Source organism: Antrostomus carolinensis, unplaced genomic scaffold (assembly GCF_000700745.2).
Source record: "Antrostomus carolinensis isolate BGI_N321 unplaced genomic scaffold, ASM70074v2 scaffold16492, whole genome shotgun sequence".
Classification (NCBI taxonomy): domain Eukaryota; kingdom Metazoa; phylum Chordata; class Aves; order Caprimulgiformes; family Caprimulgidae; genus Antrostomus; species Antrostomus carolinensis.
In genome coordinates this window covers 1-19,078 of record NW_010300381.1, presented here as the reverse complement: position 1 = coordinate 19,078, position 19,078 = coordinate 1, and the positions used below count along the sequence as shown (strand labels likewise).

Below are 19,078 nucleotides of genomic sequence, written 5' to 3'. Positions count from 1 at the left end.
CTGACCTGAGCTGGGGCTGCACAGTTCTCCTGGGGATGAAGTGTTTTCCCCAACATTCAGCTTGAACCCCCCAAAGACACAATCTGCAGCTATTGCCCCTTGTTTTTGCCCTCCATGGAGCATCAAGTTCGGACACATCCATCCCTGCAAGCTGTGACACACAAGTCCTGGTATTGCCTCCTCATATGCAGGTGCTGAAGGAAGATGTTTGTTACCTGGGCTGCTGAGCAGTACTGGCCCAGGCCCAATGGAGCCAGCAGGAGGGTCTCAAATCAAACACTTGCCTTTGATTTGGGAAAGGTCAGATCAGAAGGATTGTGGGCAGCAGCTGAGCTGGAGTCAACACCGTTTCATCACCCTGCTGGTACGTGTCCAAGGTACAAGCAGAGTTGGGGTGCCTGGGGACCACGGCTCCCCATGCCATCACCACCCAGCCATCAGCTGTGGAGGCATTTGCTCCACTGCTGCCTCTGCTTGACCAAAGCCCAAAGGGAAGCCAAAGCTGGGGACTGGAGGTGATCGACATCCCACAGTTTGAATGGGACAGAGACCATCCACAGAGGCAGCAAAGCCTTCTTTCTCCTAGATGTGGTGTCTTTTCCCAAGGGAGGAATGAAGGAAGGACAGAATTTCCCCCCATTGGCATCCCCAACTTTGCTCAATCCCTTTTGGAAGAGGCAAAATGCTCTTGGCAACAGGTGAGGTTCCATACGGAGTTGCCATCTACTCTCCTGGGATGCTCCAAGACACACAGCTGACACATGTGCACACATAGACCAGACAACATGGGCAACACAGACAGCTTTTTATTCCCAAGGGACACCATGTCCAAAGGGTTGGACAAGGGCTGCATGGTCAAGGTAACTCAGCCTCTCCCCTCACTCGTAGCTATTTTCTGTCTAGGTTCCTAGGAGCAAGGGTCAGAGCTGGACCTGCACAGGAGCTGCTGTTCCTGTGCTGGAGGAACCTTACTCCACGTTGACTCTCATCATCTGCAGAGCTGTATCCCTTATCAATAAAAAGCCAAGGGTGTGGACACACAGAACAGGCACAGAGACAGAGACATGCTGAGGCAGCACCAGCAACGCACAAGACACAAGAGCTGAAAGCCTGGACAGACTCACCTGAGCTCCACGGGATAGTCCAGCGCTTCGGGACTTAGATGCGGGAAGAAAGGGGAGCATGCGATAAGCACGGGGCAGCAGAGGAGACCCTTCCCTCCCACCCCACTCCTGGACAGGGAACAGCCCTGCTCAACAGTGACAGTTCTTCACCCTACACAACGCCCAAGCTGAGAAAAAACCACCATCCTTGGGGCTGAGCTTCCTCAAGCCAAGTGGGGAAGTTGTTGCTTTAGCCAGGGTGAGTATAATGATGTCAGGAGTGATTCTACAGTCCTGTCCCAGCAGTGCAGGGACACTCCAATGTTCTCCTGGGTCAGAACTATCACTGTTCCTGCTAATCAACCCATTCTGGGATGTGCATCCAGCAAAGGACCTCCCAGGATGGAACAAAGAGCAGGGAAGGGAGGTTTGGGTACATGGACCTGCACGAGGACCCTTTCCCAGACAGGTCTCAGGTTGGTCCTCTGGGATGCTGGAGAATGGGCTCCCATGTAGGGAGAGAGCTGAATTGTCACATAAAGCCTCTGAGTCAGCCTTGGGACACTTGGGCAGCACATGGAGAAGGGGAAACCCAGGACTCCAGCTGTCCTGCTGGCACTGCCCCACGAGCGTTAGGGACTAACAGGTCCAGCGTTACCATCAGCTCTGACTGGATGGAGATATAAAAATGTATGTTCAAAAAAATAAATAGCACGGGCACGTCATGGCCAGCAGAGAAGCAATTAGTGAGTCCTGCCCGAGACACACCCTGATGTCTGCCTGGAGGCAGGAGAAACTACTTTTTATGGGCAGCACCATGGGTCCTTCAGCCTTCAAGGGGTGAGTGAGAACCTCTGCCAAATCCCAGCAGAGAGGATCTGGGGACAAGGGCTGAGTTCGCTCGCAGGATGGGGCACGTGCTGCCACAATCGGCTGGGGATGGTGACCTTCCCTTTGCAGGGCACTGGGAGAGGCAGGACACAAAGGCAGCAGCTTTCTGCTTGTCTGCAGGGATGCAGGTCACGCCTGGAAAGGGGACAGCAGGACATTCTGCCACGTGGTGGAGTTGTCATTCAGGCCACTACATGCCTCTCGCAGCTGTAGGACACTGTCTAGCTTAGGAGGATGCTTGGCTCCTAAAAAACCCTTTCCAAAACACCAGAGCACCTCCCAAACTGTTGTGAACATGCAAGTGATGGGCTCTGTGGCTCCTCAGGTGTTGTCATGCACGCATGCTCAGCCTCCCCAGCCTCTGTCACACCCCAGCTGGTAGAAAATGAAGTGAAATGGGGATGTGACAGGCAGGTGACACTCAAACTCCCCCTCACACAGTGGGGAATAGAGCTGCATGAACCAGCGCTTTCTCCTCCACTCCTGCCATCCAGCAAGATGGACAGACAGCAAATCAACTGCTGTCAAAGCCACTCTAGGGAAGAAGAATCCTTCTTCTGCCCTCCTGGCCCCACTGTTCGTTGTGAAGGGTTGTCCAGGCTGCGCACCCTTGACTGGGGGATGTTCTACCACCCAGCCTGGCCTCCTCGCTATGGCAGCAACACTACATATGTGCTGGAAGAATCAGGGCAGGATTAGCACCCCTTAATTCCATCACCCCTTAATTCCATCACCCATGCCTTTGCTGCTCATGGAAGAGATAAGTCACAGGAACTTCTTCTTCTATCGATCTTCTGTGCTCACCCACTTAAACTAAGGCAAAGTTGCAGCAGAGCCAGGCAATGGAGCTTCTGCTGCATCTTGGCTGTGTTTGGGCTCCTGTCCAGCAGCCAGAGCTGTGCTCAGTACCTGTGTCCTGCTCACCCTGAGATGGGAACGCCTGCCCAGGGCAGACCCCTGGGAGAACACCCGTATTCCTCCTCCCACACCCACCCTGTGCTCCCTTGTGGGTGGGCTGGTGGTCAAGGTGGCAATGGGAGAGGTGGTGGAGGGCAGATGGAGGAACTGGGCAGTGGGGGGGAGAGTACTTACGCGGGGATCTCATTGGTAAGGTGGCTTGAAAACAAAGAAACAAGGACATTGAGAAGAGACAGACAGACAGAGACTGACAAACAGCTCAACAGGGATGTCCTCCCCAGGCAGAGTGTTAGAGCAGCGGGGAACCTGAGGCTGGAAGATGGATGGAGCCTAATCCAGTACCATGTCCCAGTGCCGTGGAGCTGGGAATTAGCCTGTAATTAGGCTAATTAGGCCTGGGAATTAGGCTGTAGGAGCACAGTGCTGAGGAAGGGTACTGAGCCAGACTGCAGTGGGCCAAGAGTCTCTTGTAGGAGAAATCTCCAGCCCAGAGGCTGAAGAAGACCTCAGTCAGCAGCTCTGAACCAGGCTCTGCTCATCTTGAGAGAGAAGCCCCAGGGACTAGTATAGTCACAGAGACCACAGGGTCCAAACATGTACCCCTAGCCCATGGGGTTGGGGTAGAGCAGGTACTGGAGAAGGCTGTCCATGTCCCACAGCAGTAATGGCCCATCCCTGCTGGTAGAACCAACCCTTGTTGGACAAACAGCCACGGAGACAAAGGAGCTGGCAGACAGGCATGAATTAAACCACAGGCAGAGCTACCTCTGAGCTCACCCAGCCCACAACCCATCCCTGAGCATGTGGGCAAAGAAAGGCACCAACCAGGAGCACAGGCCACATTAACCACCTTCATGGGACACACTCCACTCCACTCCCAAACCACTGTGCTAACCCAGAAGGTGGCCCACGCTGCAGAATAAGAGCATCCAGACCTGAAGTTGGCCAGGCACTGCCATAGTGGGGAAAACCCTCTGTCAACAAGGTAGCTTTAGAGGTAAGGGCTGGAAGCAAGTGCTCATGACCCCAGTTTGGCTTGCCCTCTTTGACCACTGCACGTGGGACTTCTTTGACCCTAGCCCTTCCTCCTGCTAACAGCTCTAACTTATTGTATTGACCTTGGTTCAGCTCAGCAGCCAAGTTACCTCTTTGTCACGGCATTGTGGTACTCCATGTATGTCCTACCATCAAAAGCAATGGCCTCTGCATCTCCAGCAGCCTTCTCAATGATCACTGGAGGTGGGGAAAAAGAAGAGCTGTCAGGCAACGTAGCATGGCCTGTCCATCCTTGGAGACTAGGAAAATCCCCCTTTACAGTGAGTGTTCATACCAGGGTGAAGGTGGGAACAAACCTGCCATCCCCTGGGGCATGGCAGCACTGTGACCCTCTAAGCAAACCCCTGCAAAGCTTTGCTGTGGGTTTAGAGCCTGGGAGTTTGGATCATCTCCCTGTCTTCTGGCAGCCAACTGACATGAAACCTGCAGCCTTGTTGGTTTCCTGACTGAAGCTGGGGAGGAAGGTAGGCTTGGTGGTGGTCCAAGGGTTAATCTCAGCAGGTAGCAGGAAAGAAATCCTGATCTGGAGACAGCTGGGCATTGCTCAGGCCCTGCAGGTGAGTTTGCTACAGCACCAAACCACATTTCCCTGCCTCAGGTTGCTTCAGGTGAGCAGAGCAACATAAGAGAGGGTCAAGGTGACAGGGCTGGGTGCTCTACCCCTGGGCAGCAGCACTCACCTGGTCTCATGCAGTGTCATGCCCACAGTTCTGAGAAATGGCATCTCCCTGACTTCACAGCTGCACAACAGTGCCAGCCTGCAAATGCCACCACTAGTGTCCCCTGGACCCCTCCCAGCAGCCACTACAAGGGCAAGACCTCAGGTGAAGGTCTTAGGAAAAGACCTTCTCTGTCCTGTTGCCACCTGCTAAGCATCAAAGCAGTTTCATTGCTGTGTCTGGCTGGTGGGTGAGGGTCCATGTCCAGCCCTACCCTGGCAGTCTCACCTTTCTCACAGTGAGCCCCGGAGAAGCCCCTCTGGCAGGCACACTCGTAGCTCTCTAGCCGGGGGCTGCACGTGCCCCCGTTCTGGCAAGGATTGGGTTTCTGGGTACAGGGGTGACCTCGGAACGGGGAGATCTCAATGGCACTGCGGATGTTCTGCTCCTTCAGCACAGGCACTCCCTTGATGGAGATCTGGCAGATGCAAGGAAGAGGAAGAACAAGTGTCAGCCTTCACCAGCTTATGTCTCCATGGGGACACAGAGGTCAGCACCCTGGGGGGAAAGGGGAGATGGGAAACCAGCCCCAACCCCACGTGCTCCTGTGATGCACCCTCACCTCCCCTTCTGCCACCCACCGCTGCCACTTTTCAACTGGGCGTGTCCCCTGAGCACAGGGACCCATGCTGAGGTCCAAGGCTCATCCTCACTCTCCTCCAGCAATGCTGGTGCAGGTGGCACCTCTCCCAGCTGCCCCATAGGACCTTACCCTCTGCACAGCTCCATCAAAGCTGGTAGAGATGGCAGCTGCTCGAGCTAGCTTGCTGAAATCAGGGGCTCCTCCCACATAAAATGGTTCCTTCAGGTTCAGGAAGGTGTGAGGCACCTGAGGAGGAGAGGGAAGAAGGTGAGATGGAGAAGATGCCAGGCTATGCCTAAGCTGGGCATTAGCCCAGCATTGTGGGGATGAAAGGAGACTGCAAGAGCAGACACCCATGCACAACCAGAAACCAGGCTGGTGGGAATGCAAGCGATACCTGCCTGTCCCCCACATTGCCCCACTCCCTGCCTTCCTCCCTTAGACACGGAGACCTCTGGCTTGGTGTGACCCCCAAAACCAAGTCAACAAATAATTGCTTCAGTCTCAGCAGGACTAAAGTTTAAATCCAAACTCATACCAGAGGGATTGAGCTTGGGTTCATCCAGCTGCTTTGGGTTCATCCAGCTGCTATGGGTTCCCTACAGCAAGTGGCTAAAGGAGGTTCTCCTGCATCTCACAAGGTTGTGAGTTTGGAAGAGAAAGACCCTCCCCCATCCTTGCTGTCACCCCACAACCCCAACTGCACAGCATGGGTGAGTCTTCAACACAACACTGGGAAGATGACAGGAGCAATGTCCCCTCCTGTGCACCTGGGATGGCCCCAGAGACACGGCAGCGAGGCAGAGACGCAGTTATATGAATCACTAACTAATGCTTCGTGGAGTTAACACACAAAAAATAAACCATGACTGGATTAATTGAAATGCTTCCGAAACAAAATGTAACAACTGGCTGGAAATGAATGACAAAAGAGGAAACAAAGTGGCTCTAATCTACAGAGATCCTAAAGCTGCTGGGTCAGATGGGGGGTGGGTGAAACACTCAGATCTGAATGGAAAACAGAGAAGAACAAGGTGCCGATGGCAGATGAGATGGAGGTGCAGTGGGTCACACTTATCTTTACCTTACGGGATTTCTGGGATCCAGACAGCAGGGGAGGGAAAAAAATACAAATGAAAATCAAAGGGAGAGAGAGAGAAAGAGAGAGAGAGAGAAAAGGGAGATCAGTGGGTAACATCCATGGTAACATGCAGGGCTGCAAGCCCACCGCTGTGCCCGGTGCCTGGGCCAGGCAGGGATGGGGAGGGGGAGCTGCAGGAGGCAACAGGAGAGAGCTTGGAAAGACAAGTGAGGGGAAGAAGAAATCCCATTTTTTTTTTTTTTAATCTTGAGGCTGCACTTCTAGGTGGGTCTGAAGGATGAGTTCAGCAGCAATTGGGGCTTTTCCTTCCAAGGATGAGCTGCAAGGGTGACTTGTGTACCTGCCCCAAGGCAGGGACAGTCAAGGACCTCCCAACAAGAAGGTTCTTTACCTGCCAAAAAGGTGTGTGGGGGGTGTGCACATGTGTGAGGGGGGCTCAGGCCAACACATCCCTGAAACCAAAACCCTAAGGATCAGGGCATGCATGTCGCTGGGCTGCGAGGACAAGGAAGAGTTGGCAGAGGTCTATGTGTGTAGTGAGGGACAAGGAAGAGCTGGCAGAGGTTTCTGTGTGTGGTGAGGGCCAAGGAAGAGGTGGTGAGGGACAAGGAAGAGCTGGCAGAGGTCTCTGTGTGTGGTGGGGACAAGGAAGAGCTGGAAGAGGTGTGTAGTTGCTGTCCTACAGAGCAGGTAAGAGGGACAGGCAGGCTTTGCCCTGCAGCATCCTTTCCCCCAACTCCTCCTCCACCCTTAAAGCCACGCACCTCAGGGAGTGAAAGCCCACGAGCCTGAGAACTTCTCAGCTCATTTCACACCAGAGGTACAAGGCTGGGAGCCCACCCAGCTCTCCCTGACCCATCAACTTACCGGTGACTCTCCCATCACCCTCTCGCCGTTGTTGATCCTCATTACCCCTTTGCGCCCATTCCTCTCCAACAAGACACTAATCCAGGTGTTGAGGGGAACTGGCTCTTTGCTCCTGGTGGTCAGAAGGGAGGAGAAGACACACAAATGAGAGCTCTGACATGACCACCTGCAAACACAGCACTGGAAACCTCCCCTGACCAGCTTGGGCTGCCCCAGCTCCTGGTTTTCTGGAGCGGAGAGCTCAAAGCCAGTGCTGGACACTGAAAGTCCCTCTCCTGCCTCTGTGGTCACCACCACCCTGATGAGCAGCTCCCCAGCCAGCAGCCCACCCTACCTGAGCACAGCTGCCCCTTTGCCCAGGTCGTATCTGTACTCCAGGTAGCCATCGTGTAAGGCCAGAGAGACAAAGTCCCCTTTGCCATCTGTCTTCTGCCCGTTGTAGAAGATCATGCCGCTGGGATTCTTGGCCAGGAATACAACTTCCATGGACATTTTGTCCCTGAGGAGAGAAGGATTATGGATACCCTTCAATCCAGCTGCCCACACGCTCTCTACCTCCACCCCAGTGTGCCCAGCTCTTCGAAGATCAGTCCCAGGAAGCCTGCCTGGGACCACAGGTCTGGCAGGGAGATGCCACCTGTGTGAGGCACCTTTGCCAGGTAAGAGATACCACTGGCTCCATCTGTGGGGATTCTGGAGGTGCCAGTCCCTCTGGACAAACCCTCCAAAAGGGAAGATGTGTTTAAGGAGAGCCAGCATGTGACAGGAGAGGCTCAGAGCATGAACTGTCTCCCTCAAATCAGCCCCTCTCCTATTCCCTGGCACTTACTGCAGGTCAGGAACGAAGGTCTGCAGCCCATTCAGCTCCAGGTAGGAGAAGCCATTGAACTCCGGGAGGAAGGGCATGGTGTGGTCCTGCTCTGTCACTGAGCACAAACGAGGGAATGGTGAGGAAGAGGAGGGCAGAGCAGCTTCAGCCAGTGCCCCAGAGCCACAGCAAGCAAGGCTTCCTGGCCACCCAGGCTGGGGAAATCAGCACCTTCAGTTCCACCCCCTTCCCCAGCCCCGCTCCTCTGCCAGCTCCCGTCCCACCTAGCTCGCAGAAGTCTCCTTCCCGGCCCATGGGACAGGCACACAAGGCACCTCCCTCTGGCAGCACCAGGCAGGTGGCAGAGACGTGGCAGGGCGTCGGGTCACAGGGATTCCTCTCGTCAGCACACGTTGGCCCTGCAGCAGAAAAGGCAGCACAACCCGTCAGCATCTCAAACCAACAGCCGTCAGGAAACATCTGACCAGAGAGAAATATCTCTGATGTCTCCTGCCAGCCACCTTCTCCCATCTCAGGTGGGGTTCCCAAGACCTAAGAAGCCCTCCAAAGTGGACCCCACAAGTGGTAGATGATACCATTGCCAGATCACATCCCTAAAATACAAGGGGAAATTTTTTGATGCATTAGAAGAAACAGATCTTGGTCTTATGTACCTATGAATAAGTCTATACCCTAAATTTAACTTCACTGGGTGCAGCTTCATCCTACACTTTGCCCTCTAACCCACTGCTGACACCCCACACCACATCCCCACCACTGCACCTCACCACATGAGCCCTAGAGACTCTGCAATCCCTCAGTCAGTGGGACCAAGACCCCCAGTAATGCCCTGTCTGCAGCCCCCTCCCCATACCGGTGTAGGTGTGGAGACACTCGCAGTGGAACATCTCTGCCTCCTTGACGTGGCAGATGCCGCCATGGTGGCAGGGGTTGGGGTGACAGGGGTCGTTGCCACACTCGCCCACCCCGCTGCCATACAGCACGTCGCTGCCTTTCTCCCGCAGGTCATACATCTGGTTGTTCACATCCAGGAGGCGGATGCAGCCCTTCAGGCCGGTTGTAGCTGCAGTACGATCTGCCACCCTGAGGGGACAAAGGACAAAGTGAGCAGGGGCTTTGTGCCTGAGGACAAAAATGCTTGGAGGACAACGCTGAGGTCCTCCAAGCATCGGGGTCAGGCTGTGTGTTAAGAGGCCTCCCAGGTTGAGAGAAACCCCATTCCACAACTGTCCTGGTTTTGCTAGGATGGAGTTAATTTTCTTCTTGGCAGCTAGAATAGCTGTGGTTTGGTTTCAGTGTGGGATTTGTTATTTAATATTATATAAATATTTATATAAATCTTAGGAGAAGAACATTGATAACATACTGATGTTTTTAGTTGTTGCTGGAAGTTCAAGGACTTTGCGTTTTGCCAGTCTGCAAGTGCAAAGGACTCAGGGGGAGAAGCGTGGTAATTAGCAAAGCCCCAAATTGGCATTTAGATATGCCAGTGAGATATTCCATATCACATCATATTCAGTATATTAACAAGGGGTGACTGGAAAGCTGGGGATTCTCTCAGGGATCTCTTGGGCTCGCTCTTCCAGGATTGCGATCCCTGGAGCCTGCTGGCAGGCAGAGGGTTTGTCCTGGTTTCACTGCGACAGAATCACAGAATTCATTCTCTGTCAGAAAAGCAGGACTGCAACCCCCAGGGACACTGTGACACCCAGGTCCAGCACCCTCACTCACGCAGCCATTTGATCCTCAGGTGCTCCCCCGATGAAGAGATCCGTGTCGAGGTTGAGCCCATCGGTGCCGGTCGGGCTCTCCCCGCTGACGTGGGGTTCCCCATCCACAGACAGCGTGCCGCTGCGGCGGTTGCGGTTCACCACTAACTGGTGCCACTTGCCAGGCTCAACGCGGACCTTGCTGGTGATGACACCCGTGCCAGAGCCGGTGTTGAACCTGGAGTAGAAAAGAGGGAGCAGGTCAGGACTGACTGCCTGAGAACCTGTCTGGTCTTTGCAGTCTCCAAAGATCTGTCCTGAACCTCAGCTCATTCCAAATCTGCATCTTTAGCTTTTGGAACTACAAAAACCATAGAATCACAGTCTAGTTTGGGTTGGGAGGGACCTTAAAGCTCACCCAGTCCCAACCCCCCTGCCATCAGCAGGGACACCTTCCACTAGACCAGGTTGCTCAAAGCCTCATCCAGCCTGGCCGAGAACACTTCCAGGGAGGAGCAGCCACAGCTTCTCTGGCCAACCTGGGACACTGTCTCACCACCCTCACAGCAAAGAATTTCTTCCTCCCATCTCATCTCCATCTCCCCTCTTCCGGTTTCCAGCCATCACCCCTTGTTCTATCACTACCTGCCAATCATTTCAGCTTGGATTTCTGGGGCCTTTCTCCTTTTCTTTTCCCCACTGCATTTCTTTTTCCAGTATAAAACCCCACAACCTCTCACTTGCTCAAAAAAAAAAATCAACCTCCCACACCTTTTAGCTTTTCAAACTTCAAACTGAAATAAATGAATTAACCTTGTTGAAAAGTACCACGAGGAATGAGTCCCCTCAGTACTCCTATTACACCAGAAAAAACCGCTCCTCCTTCTCTTGTTCATCTGATGTTACCGTTTCTCAGCCTGCAAGTTCAAGCACAACACCCTCCTGGTGTCCTGCAAGGACCATTCGTGGTAAATGCAGCTGCTCTGCTTCCACCACACACATAGTATGGCCTTGATTGGAAAAGCCCTTTAAGATCATCGAGTCCAATCATGAACCCAACACTGACAAGTCCCCTATGACTAACCCATGTCCCTCAGCACTATGTCTACACGACTCTTCAATCCCTCCAGGGATGGGGACTCCACCACTGCCCTGGGCAACCCCTTCCAATGCCTCAGAACCCTTTCAGCAAAGAAATTCTTCCTCACATCCCATCTCAACTGCCCTTGGTGCAAGTTAAGGCCATTTCCTCTTGTCCTATCAAGGTCCAGGGTCACACCAAAGTCCACAGCACCCAGGGCTGAGGGGAAGGGCACCCACCTGAGCTCCACAAAGCCACCGACCAGTGCCAGGGAAATGAAGTCTTTGCCTCGGTTCTGCCCGTTGTAGAGCAGCAGCCCGCTGAGCTCCACAGTCCTGAACTCCATGGCGATGCGCACGGTGTGGTACGCCTTCATCATCTTGAAGGCCAGGTAGGACTTGCCACCAAAGCTGGGGATGAAGTACCTGATAGCTGCAAGAGCCGGGGAGGGCAGAGAAAGGAAGAGGGGATGAAGGAGAGGAGGGAGTAGGAGGACAGAGAGCAGATAAAGGCCTGACGTGAGCCTGGGAACACGTTCCTACCTGTACAAAGCAAAGAGAGCCCTTGGAATGGCAGAAAGAAGCTCACTCTCTCCTCTGGGCCCATGCTCCTGCCCAATTATCCCCTGTCACCACCTTCCAGCCACTCATCCTGGTAGCAACCATCTCCTCTTGTGATGGCATGCCCCCCAAAGATCCCTCCCAGGCTTCAGAGATCTGTAGAATTGCTCCCCCAGTACTTGACTTCAGTGGTGTCCCAATCAGCTCCTCCAGTAAGGACCAGTGCTGTCGGTCCTTTCCATGCCCAGTTATCACATCCCCTGTGCCCTCAGCTGAGCTCTGCTGCACATACAGCTCCTCCTAACTCAGCTTCCCTGCTCCTGAGATAATTTTTAGCTGTCCTCCCAGAATCCCACATGATGGATTTAGATTCATCATCCCTGGCTTTTATTTATCACAGCTGAGATTTTCCAGGGGATGTGGAAGGTCAAAATGAACAGGGCTGGACACCCACATCCAGGAGCAGCTTTGAGGGCTCCAGCTTATAGCTTTAAGGATGGAGATTTTCAGGAATAAGAAAATTCCTAAAAAATTCCTGGGAATCCAACCTTCTCCAGGTTGGATGAGGCTTTAAGCAGTACCTCCTGCCTGCTGCATGTGAGGTGCCAGCACTAGTTATGGGGCTGGCTCTTGCACGTGTCCCCACATCTCCCCATCACCAGGCACTTTGCTGGAGCATGGACAAACACAGAGCAGAGGAACCTACGTTTCTCACAGACAGCTCCTCCTTTTCCTGCTGGGCAGCTGCAGGTGAACTCCTTCCCGTCATCCTCGCAGGTGCCACCGTGCAGGCAGGGGTGGGAGTCACAGGGACGTGAGGGTTTCTTTGTGGTGGGGGGCTGGCGCGTGGGCTTGCGCCGGGTGGTGGCAGGGAGGGTGGAGGTGGGTCTCTTGGTGCTCACAGCTCCTGCCAGCTTGGTGCTGGGTCGGCCGGCGGCATCTGGGCGCAGGACGTGGACTGTGGTGGCAGCGGCGGCTGTGGTGTACCTGCGGGTGGTGGCAGGTGCCATGGTGGTGGCTGTGGTTGTGGTGACAGTGGTGGTGAAGAGCCTGGGAATCCAGTCTGGAACACAGCAAAATGCAGGTGAAGGTTGGTGCTTTGAAACCATCTCTGAGGACAGGGAAAGCTGCTCGGGATTTTGGGGTGGGAGCACAGCAGAGAGCTGGATGGAGGGTTCTTCCAGGCTACCACACACCCAAAAACCCTCTCCCCTCTGCTCTCCAGGTCCCACAGATCCCACTGCACCATTTGGCAGCTGCCTGCACAGGGTGCTTCTCCACAGCATCACCATGCTGCCTCTCCTCCCACCCTGGCACAGGGTGGCCATGCTCCCAGGCAGAGCTGTGTGCCCGGTGCAGCTGTGGCTGCACGTCTTTCTTTCCTAAAAAATTGGTGTTTTGGGTTTATCAGCATGAGATCCCATGGGTGAGGCTGGTCACCCCCTCAGGAGCACCGGGAAGGGCTCACGTTCCACGTCACATCACCACGGTGCAGCACTGCTGCTTGCCCTGTGCTATGGAAGAAGGGAACAATATTACCCCCCTTTATGGCCTTCCTGAGCTGAGAACACATCAGGGCACATGGACTGACCTCCTGGCTCTGGAGAGCACTGTCTGGGGAAGCATTTGATGGGTTACTGCTACAGATGAAAGGTCCTGGCATGACCAGAAGAGCCAACCTGTCCATTCACAAGCCTAAGCCAAGAGAGGGGTCTAACCACAGACAGAGAGGGCTCACCAAAGTCCATGAATTTGACATGCTCCTGCTGGGGCTTCTTCACCAGGATGGTCTTCTTCTTGGAAGCTTTAATCTGCTTCAGCAAGGCCCCTTGGATGTCAGGTGCCGTGTAGGACGTGGCTGATCATAGCCAGGAGGAGAAATGAAAGAGTGAAGATGCAGGTCCACCTGGCAGTTTCCCTCTCCTGACCTCCCCACAATGCATCCAAATCATTCCTTTCCCTTGGGAAATGCTTCCAGCCTTCCAGGCACCAGCTTAGACCACACCTCCTCCCACCATCTGCTGGTTTGACTGGACAGAAAGCATTTTCCCAGCAAATTTTAATATGGTTCTTTCATGCTCCTTGCTGCACGAGTGTTTCTCAGGCTGGCAGCCCCACTGGGAATGCCTGCTCCATCCTCAGGCAGATGTTGATCCCATATAGTTGGACTTGATGATCTTTTCCAATCAAAACAATTCTATAGTGAATCAGCACTGGGAAGGGTCTTACCTGGGTCAAAGTGGGACTCCACAATGACACGGACAGCGCTGCTCTGCCCCAGGTCTCGGACACGGATGCTCTTGAAATCCTTCTTAACATCAGAATTGCGGAAAAGCTCATCCAGCTAGTTGGTCAGAGGTGAAGGAGGAAAGAAAAACAAACTGAGTAATGGGCACATCCCAGGACACAGGTCCTATCAGTAAAAGATCTGGAGTCTCAGTGAGTCTCCTTGGTTTCACCCCACAGGGGTTTGCACCCAAACCTTTGCAAGACGCCTGCAGAGAGCGGGGCGATAATTTCTCATGGTCTCTATTTATTGCTGGCAGTCAGAGGTAAGAACAGGATCCAGAACTAGTGTGGGGAACGTGAGTTATCCCCATCATAACCATGGAGAAGAGTGGAATGGAGCCAGACCAGATGCACCTTGCAGTTCATCCAGGGATTTGCGATTGTGTGGCATCTAAGTCTTACTGATCTCTTCTAAAGCTGTGTAAACCTGCTTAGGCTCTTTGGAAAATCCTGTAAGGCACCATTCTGCATCTTTAAGTACCTGATTGCCTTTGAAAACTTGGCTCTCAGACATTGCAGGATTTGTCTGAAGTCACATGAAGGAGACAGTGACAATCCAAGGCTTACAGCAAGTCAGAGTTTTAACACCCCTGCTAGATAGCTATCCATCCATCCTGGTGTTGGACCAGCAGCTGCCACAGCTGGAGGCCACTGCTTCCTTCAAGGCAAAGATAGAAGGTAATTAACTGACTAATGGTCCCTATGGTACAGATTTGCCCTATAAATTCAGGCACAGTGGTCTCAGAGGGGTAAAGGAGCACATCATATCCATGGGTGTGTGCAAGTAGGTCACACAGGGACAACAGGTCTCTGCAGCACAGGGCTGTGGCAGGAATTCAGCCCAGCCACCAACATCCTCTGAGACAGAAGACCTTCAATTCCCCCAGCCTGGGAAAACAGAACCCAGCAAAGTCTCTTGCCTTCTCAGGGTTGAGAATGGATGAACCAGTGAACGAAGCTTCTGTGTGCATGTTTGCATCCTCAGCTAGAAGCCACTGTTGTATTGGGAAATATGGCTATTGTGACACAGAACTGCATGAACCATATGGTCCATATGCTGGGCACACATCTGCTTCTAGGACTGTATTGAGAGCTTGCCAACTTCTAAGTGCAGCTTGGAACCAGCTCTAAATACGTTAATCTCCTTGCAGAGATGCTTTGTATTTGCTGTGCATAACGTTGCTACCTCAGCCAGAGCTTCCTTGGCATACCCACATGTACACATTGCCACGCCAAGCTCACCTACCCCAAGAGCTGGCAATGCAGGGAGGGTTCTCCTTGAAGGTGGGAGGCTGGATTTACACAAGTAGCTACAAGTTGTGTAGCTGAACTGGAGGGGTAAAGGAGTTTTGGATGTTTTTTGTCAAAGGGCTTTGCATGGAGATAAGGACACTTTGGGAAAACCAGAGTGTTAAGGCAGAATCTCTTGTCCAAACAGTCCCATCACCAAGATCAAGCTAAAAAAGGATAATTTTTGAGCCAGCACATAACAAAGGATGGAGCTCACTGATAAAGCATGTGGTAGAGGCTAGTAACGCACAGAGATTAAAGAGAGAGAAGACAAATTCACAGAGGGCACCTCTTAGAACTGGTGCATCATCTCCTTACACTCTGAAGTGCCCACCCCATGAAAACACCACCCCTGGTGATAAACCACATTCACACCCAACTTTTGTAGGTTAAGCTCATTTAAAAAAAAAAAAAAGAAAAAAATCCCCAAACCAACATGGAGCAATGGTCCTCCAAAGCACTCAACACAATCTGTAGATAGGTCTCTGTGTTCCCATTTTACAGACAGCAGTGACAGGTCACAGCCTCCCCAGAAGCCATCACAAATGAAAAAGCAAAGCAAGAGGCAACCCAAAGTGGTTCCCATGGTTGGACAACAGAACATCTGCTGTTCCAGAGGGTGGTGGTGGCACAGGGTACTGTCACACGTACCCAGGGAGCAGTGCTCAGAAAGCAGAGAGCCCTTGGTCCCTGCTTCAGCGGGATGGCTGGAACACAGCGCAGCAGGCAGGAGCTTTCCTGCAGAGTGCTGGTACCTCAAGGTGCCTTCAACAGACAAGTTTGAGCAGGTAAGGACCATGTTTCTGGAAGTGAGTGTCTGGGATTTAGTCATCCGTCCACCACAGCGCAGACAGAAGTGAGCAGGGTCCTCTCTTCTTTTGCTGAGGCCAGGAAAGCCCTAACCAGACCCTAGATCAAGCACAAAGAACTCACCGCACTCTCAATGCTCCTGGCCGTCTCCCCAAAGAGCTCTGACTTGGGGTCAGCCATCTCGGGGGTGTAGAACAGCTCCTGACCTTCCACCTCCTCCAAAATGAGGACTCCTTGGAAGACTTTGGTAGCTATGGGAGGGAGGGTAAAGAAGACGAACACCTTTAGTCAGCTCATGGGCAGGGGACAGGCGTGTTGGCTGACGCAAGGAGTGTTGGAGTCCCTGGGAGGGGGAAAGGGTGATGGCAGTGTGCGGGTAGTGCCAGTGTTGGGGTTAGTCTGGATGGGTCTGGGAGAGCGCCATGGAGGATTAGTATCAGAGGGTGCAGGAGCAGATGGTAAAGACCAGGCTGGAGATGGCAGCTTTTACCATACGGTTTCCTCTGAGCTCCGGCCCGGAGAGCAGCCCCCCTGCACCGGCTGAGTAACAAGAGAAAGACGTTAGCCAGAGCAGCACATAGTCAACACGGCAGGATCACACACGTGCATGCAAACAGGTGAAACGTGGACTCTGGAGAAGACCTGTGCTGGCAGAGGGAAGCAGAGACCCTACCAGTGAATAGGCTGTGGCCAGCCTCACAAAACCAGACTGAAACTGCAAGAGGAACCCAAGGTGTGGTTCCCTTCCAGGGGAGCCGTGGGAGTGCAGAGGCAGCAACAGAAAGATCCCCGCTGTGAGGAACCATCCAGGAGGTTCCTAGCAGCTGTCCTTTCATGGGTTAAAAGGGGAACGTGGTGTCCAGAGGGGATGTCCTGCTGGGAACCCCAAGGAATGGGGAGAGTTAAGAAGGACATCAGTGAGGACACAACTAGGAGACAGACCCAGAGCAAAGATTCTTAGGGTCATGAGGATGGGGCAATACTCTGATGGAGCACAGGTGGCTTGGTGTTTCCTCAGCAGGGACAGTGTGAAAGGGACGGGGCGTAGGCAAGGCAGATCCTGCCCAGGTCATGCGAGCAGCGTTCACCCTTGGGAACCATGGTGTGAGTCAAGAAGCTCAGAGTCCCCAGGAAGCCCAGCAGGACCACTGGGCCCTGGCACTAAACTGGTCCTGGTCAGCCCAGCTCCCTTTACAGCCATTGACTGAGATAAAATGGGAGTCCAAGAAATTCCCTCATCCCCTCTAGTCCCAGTTGTGGGCTCTGCAGAAACCTGGGCAAAACACAGTCAACATTTGAAGGCTCTAACAGTCAAGGAAGAAAGTGAAGAGAATTACAGGGTGTCCTGCCTCCCCGCGTGAAGAGCAGCACAGTGGGCACCACGTCTGCCAGCCACCATGGCTCAGCAGGTCCCCCAGCCACCATGGCTCAGCAGGTCCCCACAAACACCTCTTCAGGGACACACCAGCCCCAAGATGGACAGAGGAACTGCGCTCACTGCCAGCTGGGGAGCACAGCACAATGCTGCTCTCCCTGCCAGGCAGCTCTCAGTGGCATCTCTCCCTCTCTTGCAAGAGCTCAGCCTAACTCCTGACCAGCGAAATGGAGCCCAGAGCCCAACCCCGAGACAAACTCACCTGGACAGTTGCTGCCTTCTGCATCAGCAGCGGCCGTCTTGCCATCAGAGCAGCATCCCAGCGGGGTGTTGTAACACGTTGCCCTCTCGATGGCTGGGGTGGAAGTTACCTGGTTTTCCTCCACCTCCTCTTCCCCTGCAGAGCATTAAGAGGAACATTCACCAGCAGGAGGTAAGACCTCACCCTCTGTACTAGAGAATGAGGTTGAGACACAACTTCATTCCATCATGAGAGTCAGGGTATGATTTAGCCCACAACCAACCTGCCAGATCCAACAAGCGCGCACTCACCGGCAGAGCCTGCCCCACTAGATTCCTGGTCTCCACTGATGCCCATCTCTTGGTCTCCACTGCCTTCTGCACTCCCTGACTCAGCGTAGGCAGGCTGGGTGGTGGCCAGGACCACTGGTGCAGTGGAGAGAGGGCGGACGGTGGTCTTATACACCCCATGGGTCATCCACGGTGTGGTGGCTGGTCTGGCAGTCGTGATGCGTCTTGTTGTAGGGTGACCTCTTTCAGTAGGTCTGGCTTCCAACAGCAGGGAGCTGGTAGCCAGCTCAGTGGGTTCTGGAGCCCGGGTGGTGAGTCGCAGTGGTGGAGGAAGGATTAACTTGTCCAGGGGCAGCGTGGGCAGTGGTGTGGGTGGTGAGGTGTGGCTTGTGTGGGTGATGGACTCTGAAAGGAAGAGGAAGGGTAGGTAAGGAGAGGTAGCTCTGGGAAAGGTTGGCTGTGACTCTGAGAAGCATGTTGCAAACCCTCAGGCACTTGCTCTGGGCAGTGGATCTGCTGTGCCACAAAGAGTCACAGCACAGTGAGGAACTGCAGAGGGAAGCAGCCAGACCTGGGTCCAGTGTCAGGCCAGTGAGCTGGCACTGGCCCAGCACCGAGAGCAGCAGACACTCACCATGGCACTGCCCCACATGCTTCACCGTGATGACCTGGCCCTGCCGGCATGCAATGGTCTTCAGTTGGCACTGGTCCCCATAAGTGACACCATCAGAGCCACACACCTGGGAGGCAGAGGGGAAATGTGAGTGGCACCTCTGTCCTCCAAGCCCTGGGCAAAATAAACCCATCTCTAAACGCTGGAAGCAGAAGCTTTGCAGGTGTCTCTCTGAAGCAAAGAGGTGATGGTCTGCGGAAGCCCAGGAGCAGAGCAGCTCAGAGATGCCAGATGGGGTACAGAGCACCCAGCTCTGCTGGGAGACATCTACAACCCTTCCCCGTGCACCACAGACAGGGACTGAACTTGCCCATCTGCTTCTTGTGAAGAAGAGACATGAGCAGCTGAGCCAGCCACACGTCCCCACACACGCCCCTCAGCCCCCAACAGCCACCTCTCCTACAAACCTTGGTCATGTTGGCCTCTGAGCAGAGCGGTGATGGACATTCACAGTGGGCAAAGCCGTTGACTTCCACGCACGAGGCTCCAAACTCACAGCTCATTTCCTCACAGGATTTTGGGGCTGATGGGTCTGGGGTAGGGAGAGAAGAGGGAAGAGATGACCAACAAAGTACGTCCTGATGATACAGAAACAGGCTGAACCAAAATCACTCTCTTCTCCCAGTGGGTCTGAGCTCTCCCAAAGACTGATTTGGGAAGCTGAAATCTTTATATTCATCCTGCTGACTACT

The 19,078-nt window shown here is 53.7% G+C and overlaps 1 protein-coding gene across 1 annotated transcript in view; it reads right to left on the bottom strand.

The window, feature by feature from the left end:
* AGRN (agrin) overlaps nt 1-18,914 on the bottom strand; it is a 22,466-nt gene extending 3,552 nt beyond the window's left edge. Inside the window, exons 1-20 of the mRNA XM_029083791.1 lie at nt 18,794-18,914; nt 18,348-18,453; nt 17,735-18,118; nt 17,445-17,579; nt 15,931-16,058; nt 13,648-13,762; nt 13,157-13,276; nt 12,125-12,481; nt 11,098-11,290; nt 9,800-10,015; nt 8,922-9,151; nt 8,332-8,466; nt 8,069-8,165; nt 7,574-7,738; nt 7,240-7,351; nt 6,355-6,366; nt 5,400-5,516; nt 4,916-5,105; nt 4,058-4,145; nt 1,125-1,157 (exon numbers count right to left, since the gene is read on the bottom strand). Coding sequence (XP_028939624.1) covers nt 1,125-1,157; nt 4,058-4,145; nt 4,916-5,105; nt 5,400-5,516; nt 6,355-6,366; nt 7,240-7,351; nt 7,574-7,738; nt 8,069-8,165; nt 8,332-8,466; nt 8,922-9,151; nt 9,800-10,015; nt 11,098-11,290; nt 12,125-12,481; nt 13,157-13,276; nt 13,648-13,762; nt 15,931-16,058; nt 17,445-17,579; nt 17,735-18,118; nt 18,348-18,453; nt 18,794-18,889 — 3,029 coding nt within the window. The 5' untranslated portion in view covers nt 18,890-18,914. The remainder of the gene's footprint in view (nt 1-1,124; nt 1,158-4,057; nt 4,146-4,915; nt 5,106-5,399; nt 5,517-6,354; nt 6,367-7,239; nt 7,352-7,573; nt 7,739-8,068; nt 8,166-8,331; nt 8,467-8,921; nt 9,152-9,799; nt 10,016-11,097; nt 11,291-12,124; nt 12,482-13,156; nt 13,277-13,647; nt 13,763-15,930; nt 16,059-17,444; nt 17,580-17,734; nt 18,119-18,347; nt 18,454-18,793) is intronic.
* Between the last annotated feature and the right edge of the window lie 164 nt (nt 18,915-19,078).